General features: G+C 47.8%; 1 protein-coding gene across 1 annotated transcript in view; it reads right to left on the bottom strand.

Annotated features, from left to right (window-relative positions):
* The window catches only part of USP14 (ubiquitin specific peptidase 14), a 95,949-nt gene extending 79,886 nt beyond the window's left edge, over positions 1-16,063 (bottom strand). Inside the window, exons 1-3 of the mRNA XM_075314474.1 lie at positions 15,939-16,063; positions 9,412-9,557; positions 7,567-7,599 (exon numbers count right to left, since the gene is read on the bottom strand). Coding sequence (XP_075170589.1) covers positions 7,567-7,599; positions 9,412-9,557; positions 15,939-16,005 — 246 coding nt within the window. The 5' untranslated portion in view covers positions 16,006-16,063. The remainder of the gene's footprint in view (positions 1-7,566; positions 7,600-9,411; positions 9,558-15,938) is intronic.
* Between the last annotated feature and the right edge of the window lie 261 nt (positions 16,064-16,324).

Here is a 16,324-nt window from a genome sequence, read left to right as displayed (position 1 = left end):
TATAATCACAAAAGAAAAACGATTCTCTCAGTAGGTTGTTTTGTTTTTTCTTCATATTACAATTGGGTTTTTTTTTTATTAAAATCAAGACAGACTTTTTGCAATTTTCACACTACCTCTAGGCCTAAAATTCAACGTATACTTCTTATTTTTTCTTTTTCAGCAGCCGCATGGACAGTCAGTACAAGGACTCATGCAGATATATGTGTACATTGGGTCAGTCTCGGACTGCAATGTATGATTTGGCCGCGGCTCTACCAACCAAAGTGTCAAGACCTCAACAAATATATGAAGCAGTCTTGCTTCTATTTTTGCATGGACTGATTTGCACAGACATCTGAATGAACCCTTACAATGACAGCGATCCTATTAAGTTGAGGTGTTTAAATTCCATTAGCGAAGGATGTCTGAGAATGTGAGCAGTGATCATCACCTATTGTAAACAGTAGATTCTTTGTCAACTGCGCTAGAGATTATATATATATATATATATATATATATATATATATATATATATATATATATATATATATATATATATATATATATATATATATATATATATATATATATATATATATATATATACATATACATACATACATACATACACACACACACATACATACACACACACACATACATACACACACGCGTTACCTGTGATTGAGATCTTGCCTGTAATGATTATGAGACTGCTGAAAAATCATCTGTACAGCACAGAGTGTGACTTTAGTATTAATTAGGCCTATGCCCAGTGTAAAATTTGCAAAACATCTTAATTACATACAGAAATTTGCAAAACTTTTAGGCAAGAGCAAAAAAAAAAAAAAAAAAAAAAAAAAAAAAATGTTGCAAAGTAAGAATGCTTAAAAAAAATAAAATAAAAAAAATAGAAGTGTTAATATATTTTAGTTCATTAACAAAATACAAGTGAACAAAAAAACACTTTAAGCATGCTTTCTTCACAAGGATTTTCCTATATAACCTAAAGCCAGTGCTATACTGGCACTATCAGACTGATTTTATACATACCTGTAGTGGGCAGCTCAGATGTTTAGGTTTTGAAGCCGAAAAAGAAGGGAATTTTGTTTACTTACCGTAAATTCCTTTTCTTCTAGCTCCTATTGGGAGACCCAGACAATTGGGTGTATAGCTTCTGCCTCCGGAGGCCACACAAAGTATTACACTTTAAAAAGTGTAACCCCTCACCTCTGCCTATACACCCTCCCGTGGATCACGGGCTCCTCAGTTTTGGTGCAAAAGCAGGAAGGAGAAAACTTATAAATTGGTCTAGGGTAAATGCAATCCGAAGGATGTTCGGAGAACTGCAAACCCTGAACCAAAAGAACAATTCAACATGAACAACATGTGTACACAAAAACAACCAGCCCGAAGGGTACAGGGGCGGGTGCTGGGTCTCCCAATAGGAGCTAGAAGAAAAGGAATTTACGGTAAGTAAACAAAATTCCCTTCTTCTTTGTCGCTCCATTGGGAGACCCAGACAATTGGGACGTCCAAGAGCAGTCCCTGGGTGGGTAAAAGAATACCTCAATAAAAAGAGCCGAAAAAACCGGCCCCCTCTTAAAGGTGGGCAACCGCCGCCTGAAGGACTCGCCTACCTAGACTGGCGTCTGCCGAAGCATAGGTATGCACTTGATAGTGTTTCGTGAAAGTGTGCGGACTAGACCAGGTAGCCGCCTGACACCTGCTGAGCCGTAGCCCGGTGACGCAATGCCCAGGACGCATCCATGGCTCTGGTAGAATGGGCTTTCAGCCCTGAAGGAAGCGGAAGCCCAGAAGAACGGTAGGCTTCGAGAATCGGTTCCTTGATCCACCGAGCCAAGGTTGACTTGGAAGCCTGCGAGCCCTTACGCTGGCCAGCGACAAGGACAAAGAGCGCATCTGAACGACGCAGGGGCGCCGTGCGAGACACGTAGAGCCGGAGTGCTCTCACAAGATCCAAAGAGTGCAAATCCTTTTCACACTGGTGAATTGGATTAGGGCAAAATGAAGGCAAGGAGATATCCTGATTGAGATGAAAAGGGGATACCACCTTAGGGAGAAATTCCGGGACCGGACGCAGAACCACCTTATCCTGGTGAAACACCAGGAAGGGGGCTTTGCATGACAGCGCTGCTAGCTCAGACACTCTCCGAAGTGATGTGACTGCCACTAGGAAGGCCACCTTCTGCGAAAGACGTGATAGAGAGACATCCCGCAGCAGCTCGAAAGGTGGTTTCTGAAGAGCCGTTAGCACCCTGTTAAGATCCCAGGGTTCCAGCGGACGCTTGTAAGGTGGGACTATGTGGTAAACTCCCTGCAGGAACGTGCGGACCTGCGGAAGCCTGGCTAGGCGCTTTTGAAAAAACACGGAGAGCGCCGATACTTGGCCCTTGAGAGAGCCAAAAGTGACAAACCCTTGTCCATTCCGGATTGAAGGAATGACAGAAAAGTGGGTAAGGCAAACGGCCATGGAGTAAAACCGTTATTAGCGCACCAGGATAGGAAGATTTGCCAAGACCTATAATAGAGCTTGGCGGACGTAGGCTTCCTGGCCTGTCTCATGGTGGCAATGACATCCTGAGATAACCCTGAAGACGCTAGGAGCCAGGACTCAATGGCCACACAGTCAGGTTGAGGGCCACAGAATTCAGATGGAAAAACGGGCCTTGTGACAGCAAGTCTGGGCAGTCTGGAAGCGCCCACGGTTGACCCACCGTGAGATGCCACAGATCTGGGTACCATGACCGCCTCGGCCAGTCTGGAGCGACGAGAATGGCGCGACGGCAGTCGGACCTGATCTTGCGTAACACTCTGGGCAGCATCGCCAGAGGAGGAAACACATAAGGCAGTCGAAACTGCGACCAATCCTGAACTAACGCGTCCGCCGCCAGAGCTCTGTGATCCTGAGACCGTGCCATGAATGCCGGGACTTTGTTGTTGTGCCGTGACGCCATGAGATCGACGTCCGGCGGTTCCCCAGCGGAGACAGATCTCTCGAAACACGTCTGGGTGCAGAGACCATTCACCCGCGTCCATGCCCTGACGACTGAGAAAATCTGCTTCCCAGTTCTCTACGCCCGGGATGTGAACTGCGGAGATGGTGGAAGCTGTGGCTTCCACCCACTGCAGAATCCGTCGGACTTCCTGGAAGGCTTGACGACTGCGAGTGCCGCCTTGGTGGTTGATGTATGCGACGGCAGTGGCATTGTCCGACTGAATACGGATCTGCATGCCCTCCAGCCACCGATGAAAAGCCAATAGGGCTAGATACACTGCCCTTATTTCCAGAATATTGATCTGAAGGGATGACTCTATCGGAGTCCAGGTTCCCTGAGCCTTGTGGTGGAGAAAAACCGCTCCCCACCCTGACAGGCTCGCGTCCGTGGTGACTACAGCCCAGGTTGGGGGTAGGAAGGATTTTCCCTGCGACAGAGTTGGGAAGGAGCCACCACTGAAGTGACGTCTTGGTTGCAAGGGAAAGAGACGTTCCTGTCGAGGGAAGCCGAACTCCTGTCCCATTTGCGGAGAATGTCCCATTGGAGTGGCCGAAGATGGAATTGCGCGAACAGGACTGCCTCTATAGCTGCCACCATCTTCCCCAGGAAGTGCATGAGGCGCCTTAAGGGGTGTGACTGACTCCGAAGAAGGGATTGCACCCCTGCCTGCAGAGAAAGCTGTTTGTCTCTCGGAAGCTTGACTAACGCTTGCTGGGTATGAAACTCCATCCCAAGGTACGTCAGTGATTGGGTCGGTGTCAACTTGGATTTCGGGAAGTTGATGATCCACCCGAACCGCTGGAGAGTCGCCAGAGCGACAGATAGACTTTGTTGACACGCCACCCGAGACGGGGCCCTGACTAGGAGATCGTCCAAGTAGGGAATCACCGAGTGGCCCTGAGAATGCAGGACTGCCACAACGGATGCCATGACTTTGGTGAAAACCCGTGGTGCTGTCGCCAAGCCGAAAGACAATGCCACGAACTGGAGGTGTTCGTCCCCGATGGCGAAACGCAGGAAACGTTGATGCTCGGGTGCGATCGGTACATGGAGATAAGCATCCTTGATGTCGATCGATGCTAGGAAGTCTCCTTGTGACATCGAGGCGATGACCGAGCGGAGAGATTCCATCCGGAACTGTCTGGTTCTCACATGTCTGTTGAGCAGCTTGAGGTCCAGAACAGGACGGAATGACCCGTCCTTTTTTGGCACCACGAACAAGTTGGAGTAAAATCCGCGACCACGTTCCTGAAGGGGAACGGGGATAACAACTCCTTCCATCTTTAGAGCGGCTACTGCCTGAAAAAGTGTGTCGGCCTGAGCGGGGGGCGGAGAGGTTCTGAAGAAGCGAGCCGCAGGACGAGAGCTGAACTCTATCCTGTAACCATGAGACAGAATGTCTCTCACCCATCGGTCTTGAACATGTGGCCACCAGGTGTCGCCAAAGCGGGAGAGCCTGCCACCGACTGAGGATGCGGTCAGGGGAGGCCGAGAGTCATGAGGAAGCCGTCTTGGAGGCAGTGCCTCCTGCGGCCTTTTGTGGGCGAGACTTGGATCGCCACGCATAGGAGTTCCTCTGGCCTTTCTCCGGCCTGTTGGACGAAGAGGATTGGGACTTGGCGGAGGGACGAAAGGAGCGAAATCTCGATTGAACCTTTCTCTGTTGAGGTCTCTTAGGTTTGGCCTGGGGTAAGGAGGAATCCTTTCCTTTGGATTCCTTAATAATCTCATCCAATCGTTCGCCAAACAAACGGTCGCCAGAAAACGGCAAACCGGTTAAGAACCTCTTGGAAGCCGAATCTGCCTTCCATTCGCGCAGCCACATGGCCCTGCGGACTGCCACAGAGTTAGCGGATGCTACAGCTGTACGGCTAGCAGAGTCCAGGACGGCGTTCATGGCGTAGGATGAAAAGGCTGACGCCTGAGAGGTCAAAGACGCAACTTGCGGAGCAGAATTACGTGTGACAGCATTAATCTCAGTCAGACAAGCCGAGATAGCTTGGAGTGCCCACACGGCTGCAAAGGCCGGGGCAAAAGACGCGCCCGTGGCCTCATAGATGGACTTCACCAGGAGCTCAATCTGTCTGTCAGTGGCATCTTTTAGCGATGAGCCATCTGCAACCGACACCACGGATCTAGCCGCCAATCTTGAGACTGGAGGATCCACCTTGGGACAGTGAGCCCAACCCTTAACGACTTCAGATGGGAAGGGGTAACGCGTGTCAGTGAGGCGCTTAGTAAAGCGCTTGTCCGGGACTGCTCTGGGCTTCTGGACAGCGTCCCTGAAGTTAGAGTGATCAAAAAACGTATTGCGTGTACGTTTGGGGAACCGAAATTGGCGTTTCTCCTGCTGAGACGCCGACTCCTCTACAGGAGGAGGCGGGGGAGAGAGATCTAACACCTGGTTGATGGACGAGATAAGATCATTTACTAAGGCGTCCCCCTCAGGTGTATCAAGGTTAAGGGCGACGTCAGGGTCAGAGCCCTGAGCTGCGACATCCGCCTCGTCCTCCAGAGAGTCCTCAAGCTGGGATCCCGAGCAGCGAGAGGGAGTCGGGGAAGAGTCCCAGCGAGACCGCTTAGCCGGTCGGGGGCTGCGGTCCGGGCAGGAGTCCTCCGCCTGAGACCGAGGGGCCAACCTATGAGCGCGCTGTGGCGCGGACCGAGAGGGGCCTGGAGGCGACGAGCCAACAGGGGCCGGAGCCTGTGAAGGGTCCGGTCTGGACTGCAAAGCCTCTAGCAGCTTAGAAGACCATTTGTCCATAGACTGTGCAATGGAGTGAGAAAGTGACTCAGAGAGTTTCTCAGCAAAAGAGGCGAACTCTGTCCCTGCAGCCTGGTCAGGGGGAGCAGGGGGGTCTACATGAGCCGAGGGGCCCACCAGTGTCCGAGGCTCCGGCTGAGCAAGCGAAGCAGGGGTCGAGCATTGCTCACAGTGAGGGTAGGTGGAACCCGCAGGTAACATAGCCCCACAAGAGGTACAGGCCGCAAAAAAACCCTGTGCCTTAGCAGCTTTGCTCCTTGTGGACGACATGCTGTTGTCTCCTAGGAGAGTGATCACTGAGGGTATATGGGAAAGGGGTATACAGCCCACCGAACAGATAGATATAGACATATACGTATCTAATCCGGCACCCTAGGGGGACCAGCACCGGGTGACCGGTGTGGCTTACCGACCGCTAACAAGCGGAGTGTGTCCTCCAGATTCCCTGCCTTGGATCCCCCGGAGCTGCAGAGCTGTTCACTGAGAATCCTCCACCGGCAGAATGCCAAAAAATGACTGCCGGAGCTCTCAGGGGAGGAGTGGAGCCGTGGGCGGCGCCAGCAAAAGTGCGGGAATCTGGGGTCCCCACAGTGATCAGTGAGGGGGGAGGAAACATGCAGGATGCTCCAGCCCTCACATCCGACGTCAGGTCGGTAATCCCGCCCTTACCCCTGACAGGCAGGCCCGGGGGCGGGATTTTTGCGACTAGGCCGCGATGAAGCCGGGGACTAAATTTGAGACCACGCCTGACAAGCAGGCACGGTCGGCGCGGAAGTCCACCGGCCTCCTGAATTCAGCAGCCGCCGCGGCTTCCGGGAAGAAGGTGCGCTCCCTGCACAGTCCCCTATGGGGACACAGAGTACCTTTGAGTTGCAGGGCCCGGTCCCTGAGGTTGAAGAGGCTCCGGTCCGGCAGGTTCCCACAGGGGCTGCGGATGGAGCACGGTCCCAGTAAATGGATGACCGCTTAGGATCCCACTTCTCCCAGAGCCGCTTAAGGGATGATGAAGGAGACGGCATGTGGCTCCAGCCTCTGTACCCGCAATGGGTACTTCAACCTTAACAACACCGCCGACGTAGTGGGGTGAGAAGGGAAACATGCCGGGGACCCCGTGGGGGCCCTCTTTTCTTCCAACCGACATAACTAAGTTGAGAATGCATGAGTGGATGTGTGCCTCCTTCCACACAAAGCATAAAACTGAGGAGCCCGTGATCCACGGGAGGGTGTATAGGCAGAGGGGAGGGGTTACACTTTTTAAAGTGTAATACTTTGTGTGGCCTCCGGAGGCAGAAGCTATACACCCAATTGTCTGGGTCTCCCAATGGAGCGACAAAGAAAGTAAAGTTTATAAAATCAGCAGCTTCTTGAGGGACAGCAGCTGAGGATCAGATAATATCTAAAGGGAATAGTCATACTTATCCCCTCCCCGTTTGAATTAGCAAAAGTATTATACAATTGATTTAACTTTTCACTAGCAGGACCTGTGTGATGACAATCCATTTAAAATCCTCTGAAATATGTGAATAGAGAAGATGGGCACAGTTGGAGAAGTCAGGCATTGGCATCTGCTCGCCCACTTCTGAAGCTTCTGAAGCCGGACAATGGAAGTAAAGTCACAGAAGAATTGAGCGGTGGTAGGATTTAGTAAACCCTCACAATGGCCTAGTGAGAAGAGTGGACCGTCACTTTACTGTATTTGCAGCATCTTCTGGCTGTCGTGCACTGAAACACCAACCAATACAGGCTAAACAGTCCAAAAAGTAAATGATTTCATCTGAATGTGAAGAAAAAGCTACTTACATTTTTTATCTTGAGGTTTCCCCAATCATCATCCTAAAGAAAAGAAGAAGAAAAAAAAAAAGAATATTAATCCATATAGAGTCCCCTCCAAACTGTACACCAAGACATCAGACATGGAGGAACTCCGCAGAAAGCGCAAGTAACAGTATTAATGGAGAGAAAGTCTAATCGGGTACCAGATATTCAATATCTCTAATTGTTGTCAGTGAATGGAAAACATGTTATAGAGGCTGAAAACCTGCAGTGCACTATGAAGAATACAGGAATGCTTCTAGTCACTGAAAGCAATCAGAAATCTTAAAATAGAAGCATACTAGTGCAGTAAGTACATAAAAAGCTCTAATATGAGTATATGATATTAACCCCTTCAGCCCCTGAGCACTTTCCGTTTTTGTTTTTTGCTCCTTTTCTTCCGAGAGCCGTAACTTTTTTATTATTCCGTCAATCTTGCCATATGAGGGCTTGTTTTTTGCGGGACGAGTTGTACTTTTAAATGAAACCATAGGTTTTACCATATGGTGTACTGGAAAACAGCAAAAAAAATTCCAAGTGTGGAAAAACTGCAAAAAAAGTGTGATCGCACAATACTTTTTGGGTTGTTTTATTCACCGTGTTAACTATATGGTAAAACTGATGTATGTATGTGATGCCTCAGGTCGGTGCGCGTTTGTAGACACCAAACATGAATAGGTTTACTTGTATCTAAGGGGTTAATAAAAATTCACAAGTTTGTTCAATAAAAGTGGCGCACGTTTTGCGCTATTTTCCGAAACACGTAGCGTTCTCGTTTTTCGGGATCTATGCCTCAGTGATGGCTTATTTTTTGCGTCTCGAGCTAACATTTTTAATGGTACCATTTTTGCGCAGATGCTACATTTTGATTTGCTGTCATTGCATTTTGCGTAAAACATGCGGCGACCAAAAAACGCAATTTTGGCGTTTGGAATTTTTTTGCCACTACGCCGTTTACCAATCAGATTAATTGATTTTATATTTTGATAGATCGGGCATTTCAGAACGCGGCGATACCAAATATGTGTATATATATATTTATTTTTTAACCCTTTAATTTTCAATGGGGTAAAAGGGGGGGTGATTTGAACTTTTAGGGGTTTTTTTTATTTTTAAAACTTTTTTTTAAACTTTTTTTTATTTTACTAGTCCCCCTAGGGGGCTATAGTGATCAGCAAGCCGATCGCTATTATCTATCTGCTGATCACAGCTATACAGCTGTAAACAGCAGATTCAGTCACTTCCGGTTTCCCTCTGCTCCGTGCCGAGGAAAAACGAAAGTGAAACTTCGTAGCTGCAGGCGTCATCACATGACCCTGTGCTACGATGGCAACCACTGAACGTCACGTGATCACTCACATGACTTCCGGTGGGGGCGGCGGTAAGTAAAAAACATGGCCGCACGCATATAGATCTCGCTGCCAGACTTTGGCAGCGAGATTTAAGGGGTTAAATGTTGCGAGTGGAAGTGATTCCACTCGCAACATGCAGGCACACATGTCAGCTGTTGAAAACAGCTGATGTGTGTCGCCCGCCGCGGGCGGGGCTTAACGGGACACGATCCTTGACGGATAGATCCGTCCAAGGTCGTGAAGGGGTTAAGAAGCTATTTCATTAGGGATAATTTCTGGACTGGTGTATAGAGCAGCATAACAGGGTAATGTGTCTTATGGTACTAAATATATGAGCAGGAATATCACATGAATCCAATACTATTCAGGTAACTGGAATCACCGAGATTTCGGCCATCAAAGAAATGTCACAACCCTTCCAAACTAGGAGCAACGTGTAAGAAGAGCGGGGTATAACCAGAGCACCCCGTACACGTCTTACCTTTAACGTCCCCCCTTTCACCATCACTTTCTGTCTGTCCGGCTGCACTCCAGTCAGGGCAAACAGCTGCGCCTTGAAAACCATCGGAGGTTCATCCGTGTTGAGCTCCACATTATCAAACTTCTCCTTCCCCCACTTCACGTTCACTGGTGGCAGAAAATGGCACAACTTAATGTGTATACAACCAGATAAAGTACAAAGTATTACAAGTAATATAAAGGGGAGTAAAGACCACAAGGAAAGTAAAAACAGATATTATTGGGGGCCACATGTACCAGCTCTTATACCCAGTATACAGTAATATAGAGGCACACAATACTACCTGTCATCGTCTGGCCACAAAGCTAGAGGTGGCGCACAGAAGACTACAAGGAGGTAGTGTTAGGACGAGTACTCCTCCCTCCCCACCAGCACTACTTCAGGGGTATATACACCCCATTTACTACCACCAGGTACAGTGGCAGCTCAGGTCCACAGGATTACACATACAAGCAAGCCCAATTATAAGTATTAGTGTCGGATTGATTGCTTTAGGATCAGAAGATGGTACAGACATTAGGTAAAGACGTCGCCTCTCCTGACCGGATTGAGCAAATGAAGATATTATCCATAATATGCCCGTAATGGAGCGTTTTATCTTAAAATTCTGCAGCATGCTCCATTAAAGGGAATCTGTCACCAGGCTTTTGCCACCTAATCTGAGAGCAGCATAATTTAGGGGCAGAGAGCCTAATGTAGGGGCAGTGATGTGTCACTTAGGCCCGTTTCACACGTCAGTGAAAAACACTGACGTTCTTCACTGACGTGTAAAACAGGCACATGTCCCTCCGAGTTCCGTGATTCACGGCACACGTGGGTTGTCCATGTGCAATCAGTGATTGCATATGGACATTACTCACCTGCCTTCACTGCTGCGGTCCATGGTGCTGATCTCCTCGGATCTCCAGCGTCCGCCCACCGCTCTCAGCACCTACTTCCTGGTCGGCTGTTCCTGCTCTCATGAATATTCATGAGCCAGGCAGGAGCTGCCGAGAGCAGAGGTTGCAGAGCGAATCGCAGGCAAGGTAAGTTGAAAATATTTAATGTTTATAATGTCCGTGATTTTCTGGTACGTGTTTCACTGATCACACACGGATCACACCATAGTGTGTTCCGTGGGTCATCAGTGATACCAGAAAAAAACTGACTCGTCTCCGTGCAGAATCACGGCCACGGGTGTACGCTGCACGGAGACACGTGCAGTGAAAAAAATCACTGACGTGTGAGCAGACCCATTGATTATAATGGGTCTGCGTATGTCAGTGATTCTGGTACGTTTAAAAAAAAAAAAAAAGCACAAACGTACCAGAATCACCGAGGTGTGAAAGGGTCCTTACTTAGCTGCTTAGTGTAGTTTTGATAAAATCACCGTTCAATCAGGAGATGATCATCATTAGAGAACTACTTGGCGTGCTGCCAGATAGTCCAGCATATTCATGAGCTCTGTATAACTGCTAAATCTTGATCAGAAAACACTGATTTTAGCAAAATAACAGCAAACAGCTCAGTAAGTGACACATCACTGGAATCAGGATCTCTGTCTTTACATTATGTTGCTCTCAGATGGGGGAGCAAAAAGCAGGTGGCAGATTCCCTTTAAGGCTCACTATATGCATTGGAACAATGTCAGGAGAATCTGCCAGTATTGAAGGATCGGCCGACAGTTTGTATGGGGGTCTCCAGACTCCCATCCAACACATTACGACAGAGGCGAAAAGGATCTCGGAAGGTGAATTTTGGACTACCAAACCTTTGGTTCTTCAGGAGAAACGTTGCCACCTAAGGAGTCTGGTACTGGATCTCAGTGCACTCAGGGGAGTGAGGGATCGCAGCTATTGGCCAAGCCAACAATCAACCATCAACGTTCAACCTATTGGGTATGGGCCTCATAATATTCCCACTAGAAATGCACTACATTGACATCTGGGTGTTACCCTCTCTTTGGCAAATGGGTGTGTCTCCAAACGTGTAATACGGTCTGTACTGATTGGACAGTGTAAGGATGTGTAGAGACCCCCACCTGGTAACTCCTTGCTGTCAATTCATTGATACATTTGTAGGAGGAAAACAAGAGGAACAACAAAATCCAGAGATCGAAGAAATGTATTTTCTTCTAAAGGATATACAATTTTTTGTTAAGACTAACACGTCCGTAGAGCTGAAAGGTTCTCACACAGGTAAAATTTCCACGTCCACAAACTTGAGAGCCACATCATTAAAAGGGGTGGTTCACTAATTTATTGTTTGCTAGATCGATATTATCTTGAGAAACAATGTTTCTCTCAAATACCTCATGCTGGCAATAATGCCTGTGAGGCGCTATTGCGGACTGCTGTTCCCCATCGCCTGACCCCCAGGCTCCGTGACCTCTGGGATCCTGTGATGTCACGTCAACTTCCTGATCACGTGACATCACCGCCACCGGCTGCAATCTTCCTCAGTCACTGGGTTGTGGGCGGCGAGTCTCTGCTCATCACAGCCCAGCTTGTCTCCTGCTTGCAGCACTCTGCTGTGCTGAGCGGTGAAACACCGCCCACAGCAAATCACTCACGGAGACTGCGGTCATCGCGGTGATGTCACGTGATCAGGAAGTTTACATGAAATCACCAGATCCCCCGAGGTCACGGAGCCCGGGGGTCAGGCGATGGGGAACAGCGGTCTGCAATAATGCCTCTCACAGGCACTATTGCCAACATAAGGTATTTGAGAGAAATCTTGTTTCTCAACATAATATCGATCTAGCAAATAGTAAATATGGGTGAACCACTTAAAAAAAAAAAAAACAAAGAAAAAAACATTCATCATAGTGGTGCCAGTTGGGTGGAGACTGAGTCTCCCTTTTTAGTGACTGGTGAGGGACCCAATAGTCGAACACTGGATAGGTAAGAAATGTTTCCTTCCAAGATTCCCACAGACCAGGCAATGCTCCATCTTATACACTAATCTCAAGGCAGCAGAGGATACAGGGGAGCACGTATAACTTACCGATAGCGGACTCTAAAGATGGGCATCTATAGTCCGCTGTATACCTGTCCCTGTCATTCTATGCCATAGGACAGAATGGATGGCACTGTGGCTGTTTCATTAGCAGCGATGCCACTTGTAATATATGTCCAACGTCCCACTGACTATGTCACACCTTAGATACCACGGCAAAGATGACAACAAGTGGACACACAATCAATATGCACGTCTGACATCTTATGTAAAATGGAACTTCACTGTAATCAGGATCTGTCAGCGACCGTAATATCCTGCACATCAAACATCGGGAACGCATTCAGCCGGGAGAAAGGCATGTCTGCACTATACCGTATACCAATACTCCAGCTGCCGCAGATAATGGCAGAGTAATGAATGCTGTATGTGATGTGGGCTGGGCACTGCTCTGAAATATCTGTCAACTTGGTTCAAAAAAGCCCGATTGACCCAAAGACATGACAGATGGGCATTCAGCACCTTCATTATACAGACTATATGCCACGCTTTTCCTTATAGTTTCTTTTGAAGTATAGGATAAATCCACACATGTGAGGGAAGGAAGTCTACAGTACATGCCATGCAGAAGTAAAGTATATGGGAAAATTCACTATGAGAAGTGGGCCTGGGTCCTGCTGCACACGATTTATGGAAGGGTTTTCTCCAGTTTTTAGGCCATTAAGGACTTTTAATGACTAAATTTTGTGCAACTCCGTATTGCGCAAAATGTTAGGACTTTTGGCATCTTATTTATTCCTGTCCGGCCAACTACACCAAAATACAGGGAGCAAGAGCGGAACAGGGCGTTGATAAGCCGCCCGTCTGATTCGGGAACAATTTAGGCTACATATAAGTGGCTTAAATTTCACCGAAAATATATAGTCAGTGCCTGGAGTAAGGTGCACGGAAATCAGGCACCTCTTGGCACATCTCACTACAGTGCTGCCATGATGAAGACTGGCATGCAAACTATCAGTGTTTAGGTATCAAAGCCAAAGTGCACCGTATTTATCAGGCACTTGTTGATCTTTACAGGGCACCTTTACCTCCTTCCTTAAATCCACTGTACGGAGGCGAGTGTGTATGGAGCGGCCGCAATCTGTTCGGGCGTCCCTCGCCACCCCCCTCCCCCATACCATGATGACATAGTATGGTACCAACAAGTGGCAGCGGTGGCCTACATAAGGACCCCATCACTGACACCTCTGTACACTTATGGCTGGGCTTCACTGCAGAATATAAAGCAAATAATCACCGTACTATCTCCTAAAAGGACAGAAAAAAAAACCTGAAAAGCTATTGAGATTAAAACAAAAAAGAAACACTTAAAAAGAATTATTCCCATTTCCAAGATCCTATCCCAATATGTAGTAGGTGTAATAATAATAATAATATTAGCAAATCCCTCCAATTAGAAATATAGTATAGTTCTCCTGATTCTCCATGTCCCTTACCTCGCTAAGGGCATTGCAGGATCTTAGGTATCCATGGTTACGATGACTAGCAACTGTCACTATATGGGTGGTCGTAACCATGGATGCCTAAGGTCCCGCAATGCCCTGAACATGAGGTAAGGGACAGTGAATCAGGAGTAATATACTACATTTCTAATTGGAGGTATTTGTTATTAATATTATTATTACACCTACTACATATTAGAGAGTAGTAGAGAATGGGTTTCACAGCCGCGCCAAAGGACTACTGGATTCTTCTCAGATTAATGTTTCTTTTATTTCATAACAGGTCAAGTCTACGCGTTTCAGGAGAACACAGCTCCCTTCTTCAGGACAAACCAGCAAAGAATCATCAAATCCCAAATTCTTTGCTGGTTTGTCCTGAAGAAGGGAGCTGTGTTCTCCTGAAACGCGTAGACTTGACCTGTTATGAAATAAAAGAAACATTAATCTGAGAAGAATCCAGTAGTCCTTTGGCGCGGCTGTGAAACCCATTCTCTACTACTCTCTGTTATCTGCCTCATGGGGACCGCTGCCGGGACTTGGTGTTACATGCTGCTATAGGTGTTGTGACTGTCACAACCCGAATTGGTGAGTAGGATTATTCTTTGCTTCACCCTATATATATTGGGGTAAGACCCTATTGCGCTTTCTTTTTCCACAGTTTTCACACCTACTACATATTGGGATAGGATCTTGGAGATGGTAAAAGCCCTTTACGTTTTAATCACCCGCCTTTACCAAAAGAAAACATTAAGACACATTGCTACAACCCCGTCTCATCTATCAAAATATAAAATTATTATTTCATACAAAAAAAAATATGCAATAAAGAAAATAAAAATACCAGAACTTACGCATTTCTCTGCACCTTCCTCATCAAAAATACAATGAAACGCAATGAAAACGTGGCGTAATTCTAAGGAATGCTAAGCGACTGCTCACAAGACAACTAGCCGCCACCGATGACCTAAGATCAGCTTTACCGATCAATAAGTCGTGAAAGGGAAAACCTTGGCGGAATCAGGCTTTTATTTTCCCCGAGCTTAGCATACGTTTTCCCCGTTATTCGGACGTTATCCGGTAAAATGAGAAACTACAGATCAATAAGGCTAGTTTCACACTTGCGTTGGACGGCTTCCGTAGCATTGCGTTGTGTGACGGATGCAACAGATGCATTGCATATAGTTGCACAACGCAATGCTACGGATCGTACAAAATAACGGAAAACGTTATTTATTTTTTCTTCTTTACAGTACTGGCAGCTGACTATTGTGAACGATCAGCTGATCGCTCTTAATAGCCGGCGGCCGAGCGATCAGCTGAGTGCCCTGACATGCCGGCGACCGAGCGCTCAGCTGAGTGCTGTCATATGCCGGCGGCCGAGCGCTCAGCTGAACGTTCGGCCACCAAGAAATAAAATAAAGTTTGTGATAAAAAAAAGAAAAAAAAAAAAAAAAGAAGAAGGAGCATGCGCAGTGAAAAATAAAGGTTTCCGCTGCTCAAAAAAACATTACATGCAGCGTTCCATCCGCCAGGCGCAGCGTCAAAATAACGACGCTGCGTCATCCAGCGGATGCAACGCTGACACTTGCGTTACAGTGCATCGTCTATACAAGTCTATGGAGAATAGCGCAGTGCGTTAACGGACTGCGCTATTCTCCATAGTGACGGACTGCGCTGAACGCAAGTGTGAAAGTAGCCTTATGAAGTAAAGACGTCCTGACCGTTGGAAGAAAATAACGAGACGACAAAGGCATGAAGGGGTTAATATAAAGTAACTGCGCTCCTGAGATGTCCCGGGTCATCACCCGCGGACAGTGCGGGCCGGACACTGCATGGCGGGGTATGATCAGCACACTGCTCTGGAGTGAGGCTGGGGAGGAGAGTCACTGGGAGGTGGCACCACTGCACCCAGCAGTCCTCCTGCACCAGGTGTGCCCCGCAGTGTCTCCGGCACATGCATCCGGCTGCGCTCAGTGTCACTACAGGCACATGGTGCTGGTAGAGATCAGCACGCTGTCCCGCTCCGGGGACGGGGGAGAGCTCCGGTACCTGTATATATGGGCATGGTGGTTATCGGGGCGCAGTCCTCTCGCCTGCCAGTCGCTCCCAGTCTCATTCAAACAGGGCCCCGCACAGCAGTGACGCTGCGAAATCACACGCTGCACCGAGCAACCAGCCAATCCCGAAATACAACCCGGTAACGTAACCAATCAGATGCCAGTCCGCTGACTCACCAGCCAATCACGGGACGTAATTTTGACAGCTTGACCAATGGCAGCGAGCCTTCATTTTCAATAACCCGGAAGTGATAATAGGTTTGCTTCCTCAGAAGTGACATAGTGGAGAGTGAAGTTGTGCACGGACACAGCGTGCTCAGGCGGGTCTGCCGCTATGGGGCGCTGTGCTGTGACGCGCTGGGGTTCACCGGGGGCTAA

The sequence above is a fragment of the Anomaloglossus baeobatrachus genome, chromosome 6, assembly GCF_048569485.1.
Source record: "Anomaloglossus baeobatrachus isolate aAnoBae1 chromosome 6, aAnoBae1.hap1, whole genome shotgun sequence".
In the NCBI taxonomy this organism is placed as follows: domain Eukaryota; kingdom Metazoa; phylum Chordata; class Amphibia; order Anura; family Aromobatidae; genus Anomaloglossus; species Anomaloglossus baeobatrachus.
Note: the sequence above shows the minus strand (reverse complement) of the source record. Positions and strands in the feature narration are given on the sequence as shown.